Below are 19,168 nucleotides of genomic sequence, written 5' to 3'. Positions count from 1 at the left end.
CGCTTATATCATTTTTTATGAGATGGTAAAGTAAAACTTTTACGGCTGCAAACAACAAACGTAAGAAAAATGACTACATAAAACAAAATGTCGAGTTTCTCTTTCTCATTATTACTTACTTTAAAACTGTTGTAATGTACACTAGTATATAGCCTGTATATAAAATATGTATTAGAAACGAATGTTAAATGAAATACGTTCCTCAAAATAAATACCAATTTTTGTTTCTTTTTTAATTATTATTATTTTGTTGTTGTTTGCGAGGTTACAAAATTTTCACTTTGACTAATCTTCTCCAGATACAGCATCATTTCATTACGAAGTTATTTCCTGTGGTGATCAATTAGTTAAAGTCTTGTTTGTGGCAGTTCTTCAAAATCAAACGTCTGAATGAAACAAACGACATTTTAAAAATAAGTTAATAAGTTTAAAATGTTTTTTTCCCCCCCCTAAAACTATGAACATACTCTGTAAAGTCCATAAAGTTCGCTGTGTCCAAATACCTTGCTCATAGTTAGGCCAGCAAACATCGCGCTAGAAAGATTAAATCGTTTCCCTTATTTGACAAATGAATCCCCAGAACCTGAAAGCAATAAATGTATGAAAGGACATCATATAAAATAGATTTCATTTATTGTTTTGTTTTTTTGTTTTTGTTTTTTTGGCAAATGCATAAATTCTAATAAATAAGACAGATACATACGCATTCAATCGCAAATTCCATAACAGACAAGTTTGAAATGAATTTCTCTCCAAGTTATAAAAATCGTAACCTTTGATGTTCTTCGCTCCGGTCTTGGTGGCCCGTCGGTCCCTCACATTTCAGAGGTGCTGCAGGACACGGAGTTCTTTTGAGGGAAAGAGGCAGTGTTTGTTTAGACTCTCGAGCATCCAATGAGCTGAAGGCTGCCTTCAAAAAAGCGCGTCCATCATCCCTTTCCACCCAATGAGCGTCGACGAGGGGCGGAGCTCAGGTGCGCGCCGCTGCGTCCACTTGGCAAAGAGCCTGGGAGACGCCTGTGGCAAAAGAGTAACTGTCAAATGCAAGGTTCCTTTAATAGGAGCGATCAGTCCGGCTCCGAGAGTCATGGCGACTACAGCATCCAATCATTACAATATCCTCACCTCCAGCCCATCTATTGTACACTCGGAGCCTGGGAGCATGCAGCAAGCTACGGCTTACAGGGACGCGCAAACCCTGTTGCAGAGTGACTACTCACTGCAGAGCAACAGTCACCCGCTCAGCCACGCGCACCAGTGGATAACAGCCTTGTCACACGGAGAAGGAGGACCGTGGTCGTCCAGTCCCCTCGGCGAGCAGGACATCAAGCCAGCGGTGCAGAGCCCCCGGGACGACATGCACAATTCCAGCAATTTACAGCATCAGTCGCGGCCACCCCACCTGGTACATCAGACGCACGGGAACCATCACGATTCAAGGGCATGGAGAACAACGACGGCAGCTCACATCCCCAGTATGGCCACTTCGAACGGACAGAGCCTTATTTACTCGCAGCCCGGCTTCAGCGTGAACGGTCTCATCCCGGGTAGCGGCCAGAGCATCCACCACCACAGCATGCGCGACGCGCACGAGGACCACCACAGCCCGCATCTCAGCGACCACGGCCATCCACCGTCCCAGCACCAGCACCAGCCGCACCAGAGTCACCACGACCACTCGGACGAGGACACGCCGACCTCGGACGACTTGGAGCAGTTTGCGAAACAGTTCAAGCAGAGGAGGATCAAGCTGGGCTTCACGCAGGCGGACGTCGGACTAGCTTTGGGAACGCTCTATGGAAATGTTTTCTCGCAGACGACGATATGCAGGTTTGAGGCCCTGCAACTCAGCTTCAAAAACATGTGCAAGCTCAAGCCTTTGTTGAACAAGTGGTTGGAGGAGGCAGACTCCACATCTGGCAGTCCCACGAGCTTGGACAAGATAGCTGCGCAGGGGAGGAAACGGAAAAAGAGGACTTCCATCGAGGTAAGCGTCAAAGGGGCTTTGGAGAGCCATTTCCTTAAGTGCCCAAAGCCAGCCGCGTCGGAAATTACTTCACTGGCGGACAGTCTGCAGTTGGAAAAAGAGGTAGTGAGGGTTTGGTTTTGTAACAGGAGACAGAAAGAGAAACGGATGACTCCTCCTGGCGGACCTCTACCGGGTACCGAGGACGTATACGGAGACACGCCGCCGCATCACGGGGTTCAGACGCCAGTTCAGTGAGAAAAACAAAACAAAAACAATTTCAAAAACAAGGACATATCTATCATATTGACTGCCTCAGTCTTCGTTTATGATTATGTTCACATTGGAACTATCCAAAATGAAAGCAGCTGCGGTTTAGACTACTGAGGCGGGAGAGCAGATTATATCCGTCTTCAATGTTATTCAAAATTCGTACTGCTGCAACAGAGGGGACCGTGCGTTCCCCGCGCGAGCAAAGAGAACGGTTGTTCTGTGAATACCCAGCACTGTGAAAAGACGCAGTTTTAAGGTGTAACCCTACTATTTATCAAACACTTTGAGACGAGCGAAATGTCCCTCAAACGCGAGCATGGGTGTCCCATAGACAGTAGTTTACATCTAGACACATTCACGGCATTTTCTTTTGCAGGATTAGCCTGAAAAGTGACTAGTGCTGCAGCATTTGACAAATAGTACACGCCATTTTTACTTTTGTTGTGGGCGACTGAGGGTGAACATCGATTCGATTGAAAAAAAAAAACAACATCAGTGTGACATGCATCCACCCCAGAGCGTTCAACAATTTTCCTGGGATCAAAGGCCTTTAAACATCATTATTATTATTTTAGATACAGCATGGTTATGTACCAGTTCGCCTACTCGTGGAGTGAGGTGCAAGGTCACACTAAACAGATGTTGTAGCCTTGGCGCCAAGAAATTAGTCTCACACAATTGATTCTGGTCTCCTTCTCAATCTTATCAATACGGATGGGTCTAAATTGGAAAAAGAAAAAGAAACTTCTAGCATCAAGCTGCAGACAGGTCACCGAAGGGCTAGTGATAGAAACCTGGCATTTCCTTCGATTTAGTCATATTACCATAAAATACAATTGTTTCACAGGACTCCACACAGTGCTGTACATATTGTATAATTTTTAAAGGACATAGTTACGTTATTCTCTCACTTGAGCACTTTTTCGTATTATTTTGAATTTGGAAAAGATTTTAGAGGTCTTTGTTTCTGTTATTTTGGTCTAATTTGTTTTAACATTAGAGCTGGTATATTTTGCCTTTATATTTATAGTCATTTAGCCGAATATTGCTTGCTATCTCTTGCGTGAGTCAGTTGCTTTTTAACCCACATTCAGCTGCTTTTTTATAAATTATGAGCTGACTTTACTATATGTTTATGTATAGTAAACAATGTTCAGTCTTCAACAATGTTAGCACTATTTTCTACCCAACGAATTCAATATTATATATCTGAATCATTTGAATGTCTTTTTTAATTATTTTGAAATAGAGATTATTTACACAATATCGTGGAGAAAGGGAAAAGCAAGTGATGTGACCCGCAATATTTTCATTTCAAGTCAAACGATTCTTCATTGTTTCGTATGAAAGCGGTTTTGTGTATTTTAAATTTCCATCATTTATCAAGCATATTAATTTGAAACATAGCACTATTATTATTATTATTATTATTATTATTATTATTAAATATTCTCCACGTTTACCCAACATTGGAGATAGTAAAAGGGTAGCCTACTTTGGGATTTTGGATTTAACTGTTTGTTTGTTTGTTTTTATTTCCTGTGCTTTATGGTTCTTCATTGTGTTAGTCCCGCGTTCGCATTTATAGGGACACGATGCAGTGATGATTTACTGAAAATGTAAACACTGGAAGATTTGAAAAATGGAAAGATTTCTCCAAGGGGCTTGCTATACGTCACTATGTGTAAATACAATACAACAATCAGAAAATATTATTATTATTATTATTTTTATTTTCTTATTGTATTATTTTGCTTCTATTTTAATTCATATTTTTTTGTGTAAATCTATTCCACAGAAATTCCAGGGACATCTGTTATCATCGTTCTACTTTTTTGTTTTTCAAATGAAACATTTACATAGATGAATTGATCAAACTGTCATGTAATTCTACAAAGACTGTGGGAGCTATTTATTTGTCGTTTTATTTCCTCTGTCAGAAAGACTCCATCAAACGTTGAACTGGATGAATTTGTGGGTAAAATAAAATGCGCAGAGGTTGTGATAGAAATTTGATTTTTGTAGTAGGCTACATGGTGTTTTTAAATCGAAGAATCAAAACTGACATTTTATGTCGTCGGGTGTAAAAAATTATGTGGGGGAAAAAAAGCCCTGTATTTATTAACGTCTTGGTCATGTTTTTTAACGAATTTTTAAAATGTAAAACAGAAATAACAAAAAAAGCCTTTCGCTTTCAAATGGGTTGATATGTTAACGCAGTTGCAAATGACATTGAGAGCGTGAAATGTGTAAACCACAACAGATGCAAACCGAGAAGTTTTATTTTCCTTGAAATGGAAAAAAAAAAAATATATATATATATATATAGGCCTATATAAGATATAGGCTAGCTTTATTCTTTTGAATTCTGACACTGACGTGTTTTGCTAAGGCAGTGTCCTGTCTTCTTACGTTTAATAAAACACGCTGATTTTTGTGGTAAAGGCAGTAGCCTATAAAATGTTCGACCAGTATTTAGAAAAACTGAACCCTTTAATTTGGTAGATTTTGTAAATTGAACAGTTATAGATACTATTATTTTAAAGTGTCACTTATTTTGTGGCATCAAAACGTGGACCTCGATAGGCATTGTCTTATATGGCATTCATTTATTTCGCGTATATATTTTTTCTATTCTTGTTGCAAAGAATGCAGTTATTTTAGTATCATTTTGGGAATAACAGACCATAAAAATACTATATTTTACGGATCCAATGTGAGACATTACGTCGTCTTTGTAATATCTTTTATAATTTCGTCATGACTAAAGATGGTGAACTGGGGTGCTCTTCTATGAGTCTTCCGTGGTGCTTTGCCTGGAAGTGTACCGTGCAAATTTCAATCTCTTTACCATTCAGAGAATAAAGTCTAGGAATTTTTCCATAATATCTACAATTTACAGCAAGACTAGTTTTAAAAAGTTTACAAAGTGATACAATTTTTACAATTTTTGAGAAAACAACATGTTTTAAGTCTAGAATTGATATGAAAACCGTGATTGTGTAAAAGCTTATCCTTATCCTGTAGTGCCACCTAGTGAGATTTTTCTAGGACACCTAAAGCAACATTGATTAAACGTAACAGCAGCACATGGCGATTTGTAGCTTTTCTTCGATGGTCTGACTTCAGGTTAAGCTACACAGTTTTTACTAAGCTAGTTTTGCTGAGGTGTTAGACAAACAAAAGACACGAACACTTGTATTTTTAATCCAATATTTTAAATATCCACCAGCTTATCTTTCAACTGCACCAAGAAAAGAAAAAAAATCACATATTTCAATTTTCAAATGTTTTCATTTTATAAATGTTGCGTTTTTAAAGGTTTTCTTTAATTTAAAATTAGCTACTTACTAAAACATTATCAGGAATCAAGCATGCGCTTGTAAAGCGTTAATATGATTCCTCAAACTAGTTTGTGTTATTAAATGCTGAAACAGAAAGGTCAAATGCATATTGATGCTTAAGCTATTGTAACAGGTGTCCAGTGGCACTTCTAAATTACAGAGTCCAAAGGCAGAAGCACACAGTGTTGTTATGCTTTGTACTGATGATCTGTTTACAGGGGTGTAATGACAGTTTTCTTCGTGTACTGACTAGCAATAGTTGTATAGAAATCAAGAAATCGTTTCATCTAATTAAATGCATCCCTCCAGGTCCTCAGGGCACATTAGAGCTCCTCAGTCCATCATTAAAGCAGACATAAACAATTCATTACATCACTGTTAGTCCAATGAGACTGTCGCTGTCAGATGCAATATTAAACGCCGCTAATCTCAGAGGGATTAAGACTAGGAAAGTTTTTGACTTTCAGTTTAACCAACCTATTGAATCTTACTGGTGGAGATGGTATATACCAACCACATGAGAAGATTTAGCACTAGTAATAAGATCAATTATTTTATAATCACAGAATCACATTTTCAAATGGAAAAAAAAAAAAGAACACAAAATATTAAGCCTCACTTTATTGAACCAAGACCTCATGAGTGTCACTCTCAGATCTGAAATGATGCTAAAAGCCTCCTGCTTCTTACAAACGTCACAAATTTAATACAATATCCAAAATGACAACATTACTTCACTGTAGCTAGTGTATAATTTAACATAAATACAATCTATATAACATTAGGTTGCTTCAAATTAACTTTAGAGTTTGTTTACAGGGTGTGCTTATTATACTGCTAGGAAAATACAGGTAAGTCAAATTGAAAGAACAATTAAAAAAAAAAATATATATATGGCACTTAAAAAAAAAAAAACTTTTACCAAAAGCACTAACAATTTATCCTCATCCTTGTTTTGACTTCAGTAATTGTACACCTTTAAAGAAAATACAGTACATTGCTATCTGTGTTTTTCAAAATGAAAGTGTATTTAAAAAGAAAAACCCTTTGGTTTAGGGTGATTTTGGCAAATCGCAATTTAGCATAGCACAATACAGACGACCAGCAAATGTACAAAGCACTTCTCTCTTTAAACCTAAGGCACAAGGATATGTCATCTAACGGTTAGCATGCGCCTGTATAAAAGGAAACGTTAAGTTTTGCAATAGAGAAAAGCTTATGTTTTGGTATTTGCCCTATTGTGTACATACAAATGCATAACAGGATTGACTCAAGACGTGGGCAAAGTTTCACACAAACTAGGTATTGCCACAAAAGATTTCTGTGCCCACGATTCAAGTCAATGTGGCCCTGAATTTATAATCAATCAATCAATCAATAAATAATCATAGTACACTATGTTACTATTTCACAATATTCAACAGCGATTTGACAACATTTAACAATGCAAATAAAACATTGGTACTGATACACTTGAATAAGTGCGTTTAAAACAAAACCCTTCGGCTGTAGTACAGAACACCACAAACGTCTCTCTCTAAAGACAAAAATAAAACCCTGAGATTAAGATCAAAAACTGAGGTCTGATGAAATGTGTGAGATTCAATACAAGGTGAGACTATTCAAGCTGAGAGAGTGTGAAACATCCATAACATCTTCCAAGCGGCAGTTCACAGCTCTGTGCAGTTCAAGGCAGCAAGTTCACAGCACCAGAATGCGCCACCTTCCTCCCAAGAATCTTAAAGTCCGTCCCATAAAGCTGCTCCTGCTCAGGACCCATTGAGTTTTACTGAGTGAAACTCTTCTTGATGGACACATTAGGGAAAAGGCCACTGATCTCCTGGACGAAGCGAGAGTCGATCTGCGAGCAGAAGGACACGTCCAACAGCTTTAGCCGAGGGCAGCTCTGCAGTAATTTCCGCAGCGATACAGAGCTCACCATTCGTGTGCCTAAGAAAGCACCAAGAAAAGTTAGTAAGGGTTAGTTCACCCAAAAATTAAAATCCCATGATTTACTCATCCTAGGTATATATGACAATCCTCTTTCAGATTAACACAATCTGAGATATTATATATATATATATATATATCCTGGCTGTTCCCAAGTTTTATAATGGCAGTGGTCCAATTTTGAAACAAAAAAGTATCTATCGTAAAAGTACTCCACACGGCTCAGGGGGGATAATAAATGCCTTCTGAAGCGAATCAATGGGTTTTTGTAAAAAAAAAAAAAAATCCATATTTAAAATTATCAACTATAGTAACTAGCTTCCGGAAGACGGCCCTATGCATTGATTTATGGTGGAAGAGTAACCTCTGACTCGACGCATGACGTAATGACGAACGCAGAAGTACAGAGGATAGAGCAAAACAAAACACCAGTCACAAATTAGAAGCCTAAAATGAGAAATTTTAAAGAGAAATATCTGAGGATTTTGATATATAGTAAGAGAAGAAGAACTTGAGTTTGTTGCACAGCCCTATTTGTTTAAACCGCAAGAGGCGTCTAATAAGCTTATGCTACTCCTACGTCCTATGTCATACATGTCATCACGGGTTACTCTTGTGGTGCAAGTCGACTTGCACAATATGCATATGGTCATCTGCAGGAAGCTAGTTATTTTAGATGATAAAGTTTTAAATATGGATATTTTTTCTTACAAAAACCCATTACTATGCTTCAGAAGGCCGTGTGAAGTACTTGTACGATGGATAGGTGGATGCACTTTTTTTGGCCTTAAAATCAGGCCCCCCCTATTCACTGCCATTATATAGCTAGGAAGACCTAATATTTTTAAATATTTCTCCAATTGTGTTAGTCTGAAAGAAGAAAGTTATATACACCTTGGATGAGTATGAGTAAATGGATGAGGATGAGTAAATCATGGGGTATTTTTCATTTTTTTGATTGTTGAAATGATTGTTGCGTCATCATTTATTACATTTATTTTCTTTTTTTGAAAGAAATCATTACTTTTATTCAACAAGGGTACATTAAATGTAAATGTATTAAATGTAAAAGATATTTAATTTGGAATATAATGTAGCGTCCCAGTCGTTGACAACCACATAAAAATTCACCGCGCTCATCTAGATAGTATGCTTGCTGGTGATTCAGGACTTTTTGTCAAATACAAGCTATTTTCACTGTGTATAAAACATACAATATGCTCCGAATGGTTATTCATATATGTAAATATACACTTCTTTAGACGAGGTGATGTAGCTGTTGTGAAAGAAACTAATAAAGAATACCAGTCACAGCAGCAATCCTTCTCCTTTCCACCACGTTTAAAGTTTATGGCATGCCCATGGAATTTGGGTATCAAAATTATCCATTAATAAGAAAATGATTTCCAGTAATAAATAAGACTTGAGAGCGGGCGCTCAATGTCCAATTACCAAACTAGGAAACTACAGTATTTCCGATAACACATGAGGGCAGCATTAATAAAATTTTAAAATATATTAAAATAGAAAACACTGATTTTAAACTGTAATAATATTTAAAATGACTGGTTTTACTGTTTGTTTGGTCAAATAAATGCAGCCTTGGTGAACATAAGAGATTCCTTTCAAGCTTTCAATCTTAACAACCCCAAACTTTTGAAAGGTGGTGTATTTTCAAGAATGTTTTTGTCCATATAACTAACATTATACCCAATTGACTTTCATTGTATGGACAAAAAAAACACTGAAATATTTTTAGAAAAAAAAATATCTTCTTTTGTGTTCCAAAAAACAACATTTTAAACAAAAAAACACGCATCTCACCCAGAATATCAAGGTGCTCCAGAGCGCTGCAGTTAGCGGCTAGCTCCTCCAGGTCAGAGTCACACACGGTGCGGTTGGCGGTGAGGAAGAGCTTGCGTAGGCGGGGCAAGCTGCGGGCCAAGTGCTGGAAGCAGCCGGAGCTGCTCTGAATCGTGGAGCACCAACCCAGGTCCAGCTCCTCCAGGAGCCTACAGCCCGAAACCAGCTCTGCCAGTCCACGCTCGCTCAGGTTCCTGCAGCGCCATAGGTCGAGGGATCGTAGAGAACGGCAGCGTGTGCTCAGCATGCTCGCAACCACATCATAGTCCTCAATCTGTGATGAAAAAACCATGCAGCCATAGTGAAGAACTCAATGATATCTAAATATCTCTAAGCTATTCTATGCGCTCCATATGAAGATGAAGATGTTCCTGTAGCTTAAATGGAACAGAGGCTGAATACGGATTTGAATACTTCATAATAAATATGAGAAGTAGGGCAAATTCTGATAACTTAGGCCACTTTTTGACAGTGAGATGGCTGTCAATGAAAAAAACATGTTCATCAGCCAGTACTGGGACATACGTAACATCATAAAACTGCACTCTGATGCAACTAATCTTGTGTAGCAGGGGTTGTGGGCAATAATATGATTTAAAAAAAAAAAAAAAGGTTCTATGGATACACCATTTTCAATGTATTCTAATTATTATTTGGGATAAACTTAACTTAAGCTTGCATACTGTATAGTATGGATAGTATGTGGCATTTAATATTTGATTTAAAATTGGTTTTAAAAGGTATTTAAAGTTAAACACGGTTAAACACTAGAACATCATTCAGTCACGTAAGCAAACTACATATTTCATCTGTCCAGTAGACTCACCATGACACAGCTTCCCAGGTTAAGGTGTCTGAGCTCTGGGCAGAATGTGAGAATGCTCAACATAGCTGATTGCTGCATGTGGAAAGAAATAAAATGGGGAAAACAGCGACGATTAACACACAGCACTAATGAGAGAATCACATAACCTCCTATTCAGATGCCAGTGGAGTAAAAAGAAGACAAAAGAATGCATATTTGATGACCACAAATTTAACTCCGCTATTCGATATTCTTCCAAATAGATGTGTCAAAATAAAACGTCTGGCACGGTCTGGCACACAGGGCTAACACTCACATATATAGTGATACTCAGAGATATAGTGATGTTTCACAGAAAAAAAAAAAACCTTTAGTGTCATGCGAGCATCACTAAGATAATACAGCCATTGTTTTCATTATTGTTTTGGTTTTAAAAAAAAATTGAAACTCAAACAGCTGAAGATTGACGGTATTGTGTGAGTTAGTGGACAAACGTTCTGTGTATATTTCCATTGTTATTTACAATATTAGGTTCCCTACAGAAGACATTTTATTTCCAGTGATGATGACAGAGAGGTGCGTTTGCTACAGACGCCTGTGTGTTCGTGTGTATGTTTACATGCAGTCACCATCACTACAGAAGAGCTACAGAAACATTATACCTGTTGGCGGAGGCACCCATAAACCTACAAATGCTGATTCACAGTTAACCACACACGGAGGGATGGGACGACCCTAGTTTAATGGCATGCTTGGGCCTGCACCGGCATGTAGCACTTATATAAAGGTGATAATGCACCTTTTGCAATTACAAGACCTGATGCAGTTTAATTAGAAGGACAGGTAACTATAACAGCTTAAAAGAGGCTGGCATAATCATGTTTTCTTCTTCAAATCCCAAGATAGCTTGCTTTTTTAATGATGCAGTATAAACAATAAACAAAGGTGATGCATGATAAAGCAGACAACTTTTGGGGGAACACAAAATTTCATGGATCAGTAATTAACAATTTCAGCTTTGATGTTAAAAACCTTCATTATTATTACCACCCAAAACTATTGCTTTAATCATGGATACAGTCATAAACGTGAGATTCAGGAAATACAGCAAACATCACAGAACATTACCAAAAGATTTTTTTACGGAGTACAGTGAGGTACAAAAACACAATGATAACACTTAAACCAACTTCGCTCACTAGCCTTTAGCTGGAAAACAAATTGCTAACAAGATTGTTTTTGGATTGCTGATAGTGAATCTTGTTTAAAGTCGGCATTAAAGGTGCCCTAGAATTAAAAATTTTATTTATCTTGGCATAGTTAAATAACAAGAGTTCAGTACTTGGAAATGACATACAGTGAGTCTCGAACACCATTGTTTCCTCCTTCTTATATAAATCTCATTTGTTTAAAAGACCTCCGAAGAACAGGCGAATCTCAACATAACACTGACTGTTACGTAACAGTCAGGGTGTACGCCCCCAATATTTGCATATGCCAGCCCATGTTCAAGGCATTACACAAGGGCAGCCAGTATTAACGTCTGGATCTGTGCACAGCTGAATCATCAGACTAGGTAAGCAAGCAAGAACAATAACGAAAAATGGCAGATGGAGCAATAATAACTGACATGATCCATGATATCATGATATTTTTAGTAATATTTGTAAATTGTCTTTCTAAATGTTTCATTAGCATGTTTCTAATGTATTGTTAAATGTGGTTAAAGTTACTATCGTTTCTTACTGTATTCACGGAGACAAGACTGTCGTTATTTTCATTTTTTAAACACTTGCAGTCTGTATAATTCATAAACACAACTTCATTCTTTATAAATCTCTCCAACAGTGTGTAATGTTAGCTTTAGCCATGCAGCATAGCCTCAAACTCATTCAGAATCAAATGTAAACATCCAAATAAATATCATACTTGCGCGATTAGACATGCTGCATGACGAACATCTTGTAAAGAACAATTTTGAGGGTTATATTAGCTGTGTGAACTTTGTTTATGCTGTTAAAGGCAAGCACGAGCTCCGTGGGCGGGGAGCGTCAGCATTTAAAGGGGCCGCAGCCTAAATCGGCTCATAGTTAATGATGCCCCAAAATAGGCAGTTAAAAAAATTAATTAAAAAAAATCTATGGGGTATTTTGAGCTGAAACTTCAGACACATTCAGGGGACACCTTAGACTTATATTACATCTTTTAAAAAGACGTTCTACGGCACCTTTAAACAGAAGTTGCAATGGTCTTTCCTTCCTTATTGTAACATATATCTAAGTGAAACGGCTTCTCAAACAACAAAAAATGTAGAGTGTTGTGTTGTCAAAAATATTGATCTTTCAATATGTATCAATACTGAAATATCTGATTTCAATAACCCTTTTCTACAGAATCAATACATTGATACCAGCTGCGCATTCTCGCTCGCTCTTCTTTCTGACGCCGAATTGACAGTTTGACACATACTCGCCTCCCCTCACTCACTTGGCTCATTTGCTCAGTTTGTTGATGTTACAGGTCCTGAATTTCAGCGGGTATTTTTAATTTTACTCATTCCCGCAGGTTTCGTGCTCACACCAAAAGCACGTCCACTTATCGTATCAAAGTTTCTAAATACCAGTATCGTGAGAACACTAGTAGGGCGGGACTTCATTTTGTCCATCAGGAATTAGTTGGGTCATTTGATTGTTGTCATTTGCTAATGCTGTGATGTCATGTGAGTGACAGGTTGCCCCGCCCTCATGCCAGTAACACTAATAATTGATAATGTAATATTTCATAAAAAAATGAGAATTGTCCATTTTGATTTCATGGTGAACTTAAAAAAATGTTTAAATGCTATGTTGAAAAAGGAATGGATGCAAAAGGCCGAAAGTTTGGTGAGTGTTTTGAATTTGAAAATATGAATGTAAATATTTGAATTGCAAATTAAAAATACAAAAAAATTCATAGTCTCGTTTTAATAAAGCTATAATTCAATGTATACCAGATGCTTTTCTCGAGAAAATCAGTAATTATAATTTTCTCAGTCTTGCTCTCACCTCAACTTTAGTGCGGTACAGCACGAGCCTGCGTAGATTAGCGAGTTTGGCGATGTGATTGAAGGCCTGAGGTTGCAGACGGTCACAGGAAGCCAAATTGAGCTCCTGAAGGCACGGACACGTCTGGGTGATCACTTCTAAACACGCTTCAGTCAAGAAATGACAGCACGACAGCTCCAAACACACCAGACTCACCCCACAGGCCTTCATAAAGCTTGAGGAAAAAAAACAGCGATGGAGTGACTATTACGCACATTTAGTAGATCAAAATATTTTAAATATCTGGATCAGAGACTCTCGCCGTTACCTGCAGAAACCAGTGGCCGTCACGGCTCCACGGTTGCCCGTCCAGGACATGTTTAGTCTCTGCAGGAGGGTGCAGCGGCCCTGCAGGTGGCATAGAGAGGCATCTGTGAGCCGGGCCCAGTACGGCTGCAGGCTGAGCTGGATGTACTGCAGCGGGTCACAGCAGTGCTTGTGAAAGAGCTTGCAGCTCTGAGCCAATCGGCACAGGTCCGGAACCGGCAAGTGACTCACAATCAGCTGGATTAGCTACAGTGACAAAAACAAACAGTTACCAAAACACAGCATGCTAAATATTCTTGTTGTGCATCAAAATAGTCACTTGTAAAGACAGAGATACTAAGATTACTCTCAAGACATTTGTGGAGGCACTGATTATGTTTTTGGTGCGCTGTTGGGAAGAGTGAACAATAGTTTGAGTATGAAGCTGGATATCAGTTAGCAGATAATAGCCAGATTATGTTTCTGAAACACATTCATGTTTGCTGTAACGAGACTGTGTCAGTGGTTTGGACTGGAGATCTGAGCTGTGTGCAGTTAATGAGGGGTTACGAATTGGAAAGGTATTTTTAAATTACAATAAAAGGTCTCTAATTATCTGAAAATGACTGCAGAAGACCTACTGCAACCACACAAGTTGGGACATGAGGGGCTAGACCAAATCCCAGCTTTTTTCTTCAATATCTGTCTGGTACGTAGAAGATTTCAACATTCTGTGGTCCAACTTGTGTTGTTATCCACAGTCCTTGAAAACCTTCTTTGTTACCTACCCTACATACTATTTACTAAACATGCTGATGGCATGAACTGCATATTCCTTAACATTCCTAAACTCTAAATCTCACAGGCATCATGGGTAATTACAGTGAAAGTTTCCAATGCTAACCTCATAAGGGAGTCTATCAAAGTAGCCGTTTCCCAGGTTGTGCCTGTTTTCTCCACCAGACCTGCAGCAGAGGCCTCCTGCATCACTGATCTCCTCTTCGCTGTCACTCAGATCATTGATGTCGATGACAGGGATCTTATAGAGGGCCAGAATGGGTCTCTCCCGAACGCCTCGCAGTATAACCGCATCCAGCTCTGTGTAGTATTCCAACAGGGAGCAGTTCACCTCAAGACGCAGCAGGTTGGTGGCAAAACTGATCTGCCTTATGCTGGGGGAGAACTGGCGAGCTTGAGGGGTCAGAGCTTTGTTGGGCTTGCCGGCCCACAGAACCTCCCACCTGCAAAAAAATACAACAACATGGCTCATACTCAAAACACAACCCATACTTCAAACACAAACAGCATCCAGCTCTGAGTTAATCTGTGGTATTGTTATTCAATTATTAAATGATGCGATCGATACATGATTGAAATCTGGTCACAATTTGGTACAATTCACAATTACAATCAAAAATGTGACCCTGGACCACAAAACCAGTCACAAGTCACACGGGTATTTTTGTAGCAATAGCCAACAATACATTGTATGGGTCAAAATTATTGATTTTTCTTTTATGCCAAAAATCATTAGGATATTAAGTAAAGGTCATGCTCCATGAAGATATTTTGTAAATTTCCTGCTGTAAATATATAAAAATGTATTTTTGTGAGTGGATATGCATTGCTAAGTACTTCATTTGGACAACTTTAAAGGCAATTTTCTCAATATTTAGATTTTTTTGCACCCTCAGATTCCAGATTTTCAAATAGTTGTATCTCGGCCAAATATTGTCCTGTCCTAACAAACCATACATCAATAGAAAGCTTATTTATTCAGATGATGTATAAAATAAAATAAAAATGGACCCTTATGACTGGTTTTGTGGTCCAGGGTCACAAATATGCTAAAAATAAAAATAAAAAAAATGCATGACTGCAGATTTGGCTGAAAAGTTTACTAAAATGGTCTACTTAAAATAAATACAAAGTTTTGTTAACAAAATAAACTTTTTTAGTAAATATACAATTAAAAAAATGCACGTATATATGTATATATATAAATAAATATATATATATATATATATATAAATATAATATTTATTTATTTGGGCTGTCAATAGATTCACATTTTTTTAATCGCAATTAATCACATACTTAGCATGAAATTAAGCATACATCATTTATCTTGTTTAACGTGTTTATTTTGTCATCATTTGCTTTATAGGGCAAAGTAAACTATCAGACTGAAGGGTGATTCTCACCAAACTGTAGCTGTCTTTCCAAAAAAAGACACTTGAAGACTCAAAAGGACACCTATTAACCAAATGATATAAGAGTCCATATAATTCATAAATGTATGCACACCAAAGCACACATGGAAAAAAACATTACAGAACAAAACTTTTCATATGTTTACGTTTTAGACATGTCAAACTGCGATAATGAACAGGACCACATGGAGATGCCGGAAAAAAAAAAGGCCTTGACCTGACTGCATATACCGACTTACAGTACACAGATCTATTCAGAATTACTAAACACAGCCACATACACATGACAAATAAAACATCCTGAATGTGTGGAAACAACGTGAACGTATGTCTGTGCATAAATACAATGTGCGAACAGTGTGTCGAGAGAGCACATACACGGTTTGTTTGCGCATCAAACGTATGACTCCGTTACGTTACCGCAATCATCTTTACATTGATTACAATCCGCTTCCATCAAAACTTTACTAGCGAGAAGCTGGTTTGCTTTATCCAGCCAAGAAACTTCGTTTGTATATCATCTGGCCATACAGCGGTGGGATATATTGGTCATTAAATTGCATAGTCAAGGAACTGAACATTTATTACAATATTGTGCATTAATGACTTATTAAAATAAGCAAAAGGACATTAACATTTAATGAGTCTGAAATATATCTGGACAAGCTTTATAAGTAAAAGGTGAATTATGTAGCTAAGAGGCTTTTACCAAGTGGGTAATTATTTATTAGACATTTTATCCACAGCATCTTACAGTACAGTAACAACCCAGGGCTAAATGCCAATGGTAACAGTTTACGGGTCACACCTTATGGGATTAAAACTTTGATTACAAGTCCAGTACTTTAGCTCACACCAAACATTTTACCTGACATCAGCCGGTGGGTTCTGGGAGAAAGGGTTGAGTGAGCACGCTAGGATTTTGACAATGGCTCCGGGGTGGTAGGTCTCCAGCACCTCCACAGCTGTGGGATAGACGGGTTCCTCGAAGGCCAGTTCCAGGAAATCCTGGCTGTGAAAATTGGGCGGCGTACGACGGAATGGGAGAACGGAGCTGGAGCACTGCTCCCACCAGCCTCCGTAAGTGCGGAACACGGCCGTCTGGGTGAAGTCTCCTGAGCTGGGATAAACGTTAGGCACTCCCGCCAGGTTCCACATGGTATAGGACATGCTGTTCTCACTGCCATAGTGAGAGCTGAAGTCCAGAACCTCCTTGCCATACTGCTCAACCTCCACGGTGACAGGCAGCGCTGAACGCTGTCCCAGCTCCACCGCCCGCCGGCTACCCAACGCCTCGCTCCGTGTCCCGCTCCTGGAGCGCCGCCGCAGACAGATATAGTAAAACATGCTCAGAAGGGTTAGCATAGGAAACATGGAGCAGCAGGGCTGGGTTTGAGTCTGGAAGCACAGCCCTCGTCCCTTCCCTGCTCTGTAGCGTGATAGGCTCTACACAGCACAGGCTATAGGCCACTTATTTTGAAGCTGCATGCATGACCTGTGGGTTAGAGAGACAAATACAAACACACACACACACAAACAAAATCACACAAGATTGTGAGAACCCTGAAATTCCAAAAGAGATCTGTAATTCAGAGGCTCTCATTAACACAAATATTACACAAATTAAACAGAATTGTGTAATATTTGTAAAAACACTTGAATGAAAATTTTAATGGATATAAGAATGGATTTATGAACAATATACAGAGATTAGTTCTGCTCATGTTCCATGAATGAGGCCAAATAAAAAAAATTAAGTTCATTACAACTGGATAGATTAGCGCTTAAAGGGATAGTTCACCCAAAAATGCCATCTGCTGAACACAAAAGAAAATTTTGAAGAATGTTGGAAACCAAACAGTTGATGGTCCCCACTGACTTCCATAGTATGGCAAAAAATGCATAGGTTAGGTACTAATGGGAATGTTCTGGTAATAATACAAGAAGACAAGATAAATACAATATAAATAGGCTAATACTAAAATAGCACTTGTACATCTGTTTGTAAGCGTATTTCTGTAAATGTTGTTTGGCTTTTTCTTTTTTTCTTTTTTTTTTACAAGACTTAGTAAAATTATTTTCTGTAAGTTTAATTTGCATGTGGCTCAGAATACTCATTTAATCAGAGGACAGGCAAACAGCATGTCATAAATAATGTAGAAAATGTATCTCAAACTGTATTGCATAACTTCCTTGAGCAATCTAATTATTGGTATGAACCATGAAGTCCAACAGAGGAAACTTCCTGTAAAAGGTCTTCCTTATGAGAGATTCATATGAAATAATGACTTCTGACAGTTCCCCCAGTTATGTGACATGCACAATATATTCTGGTGGTTGAAGCTAAAACAGCAAACTAACATCATGCTGTTTAATGCCAAAACAGTGAAAATAGTCTGCAGCAAAATAATATTCTATCAAACGATATACAATGTCTTCAAATGTATAAAACCAGACAATATGGTAAACTACTAAATATAGCAAGTTAAAGGGATAGTTTACCCAAAAACCTGTATTTAGTTTTCAAAATTCTAATTTATTCAAATCACCATCATGTTGTTTTAAACCTGTATGACTTTCTTCTGTTGAACACAAAAGGAGAGAATGACAAAATGTTCATTTTTGGGGTGAACTATTCCTTTAATGTTAGCTTGGAAGCTGTTGCTGATTGCTATCCGCTCTGTCATTACCATATCTTTAGATACATAGCCATATGTAGCTTTCTATAATATCGAAACGTTTAAAATGTAAGCCGAAAAGAGGAACTGTTAGCGAGCTGAGCTACAGTTCATTAGGCTGGGTTGTGAATCGGTTAAATAATAGCGCAGGCTGTCATGCCACACCAAACTGACAGACTTAAAAACAATGACTTACAGAGGAAGCAATGGTATGTTGGAGTTTTGTGCTGAGTGTGTTCTGCGTTCTCGATCCATCTCTCACTTCAGCTGTCATTGCTTGCACATTCTTCACTGTTCACGCGGAATATAAACATCCGCTTCACCTCACCAGAATGCATTGTGGGAAGTGGAGTTCTATCACACATCATCCCGCATTGTTGAATTAACGAAATCCTTTCTGGAGCTCGGTTGATTTGAATAACTAATCTGTTTTATATTTTAAATAACTACAGTTATGACCGAGAAATTGATTAAATTGTTTGGCATGAGGCATGATTTTAACGTGTAGAGACAAATATGTTTTCTTAAATAGACTGAACTGAAAATATCCTATTACACTGATAGCAACAAAATGTCTTAAAACATAGATTTTGTGGTAAACATTTTTATAGCTATTTTATAGTAATGTATATTTCAGTCTCAGAAAGAGACATATAAACACGTGGTGCAGATAAAACCAGGAAGGACAAGAATAATGACATTCTCTGAGAAAGAATGTGTAGATGGAAAAGTTAAAACTGCATATGC

The 19,168-nt window shown here is 38.1% G+C and overlaps 2 protein-coding genes across 2 annotated transcripts; one reads left to right on the top strand and one right to left on the bottom strand.

Moving 5' to 3' along the window:
• The first annotated feature begins 1,072 nt into the window (after positions 1-1,072).
• On the top strand, positions 1,073-2,224 carry pou3f2b (POU class 3 homeobox 2b). Its single transcript, XM_067394390.1, has one exon. It carries the CDS (start codon positions 1,088-1,090, stop codon positions 2,222-2,224), a length of 1,137 nt encoding a protein of 378 aa, XP_067250491.1. The 5' UTR covers positions 1,073-1,087.
• Positions 2,225-6,201: 3,977 nt separating this feature from the next.
• Positions 6,202-18,737, bottom strand: fbxl4 (F-box and leucine-rich repeat protein 4). The gene is made up of 8 exons (XM_067394382.1): positions 18,618-18,737; positions 16,612-17,238; positions 14,435-14,771; positions 13,553-13,797; positions 13,246-13,459; positions 10,223-10,294; positions 9,358-9,670; positions 6,202-7,533 (listed from the first exon to the last, which is right to left on the bottom strand). The coding sequence occupies exons 2-8, from the start codon at positions 17,115-17,117 to the stop codon at positions 7,370-7,372; spliced, it is 1,851 nt and encodes a 616-aa protein (XP_067250483.1). The 5' UTR covers positions 17,118-17,238; positions 18,618-18,737; the 3' UTR covers positions 6,202-7,369.
• Between the last annotated feature and the right edge of the window lie 431 nt (positions 18,738-19,168).

The sequence above is a fragment of the Chanodichthys erythropterus genome, chromosome 2, assembly GCF_024489055.1.
Source record: "Chanodichthys erythropterus isolate Z2021 chromosome 2, ASM2448905v1, whole genome shotgun sequence".
NCBI classification, from domain to species: domain Eukaryota; kingdom Metazoa; phylum Chordata; class Actinopteri; order Cypriniformes; family Xenocyprididae; genus Chanodichthys; species Chanodichthys erythropterus.
Note: the sequence above shows the minus strand (reverse complement) of the source record. Positions and strands in the feature narration are given on the sequence as shown.

Coding starts and splice junctions, on each gene's coding strand:
- pou3f2b (XM_067394390.1), top strand. CDS start 1,088: ATGGCGACTACAGCATCCAATCATTACAATATCCTCACCTCCAGCCCA.
- fbxl4 (XM_067394382.1), bottom strand. CDS start 17,117: ATGTTTCCTATGCTAACCCTTCTGAGCATGTTTTACTATATCTGTCTG. Junction 14,772..16,611: donor AACCCACCGGCTGATGTCAG/GTAAAATGTTTG, acceptor ATTTTTTTGCAG/GTGGGAGGTTCTGTGGGCCG. Junction 9,671..10,222: donor ACCTGGGAAGCTGTGTCATG/GTGAGTCTACTG, acceptor TTTTCATCACAG/ATTGAGGACTATGATGTGGT.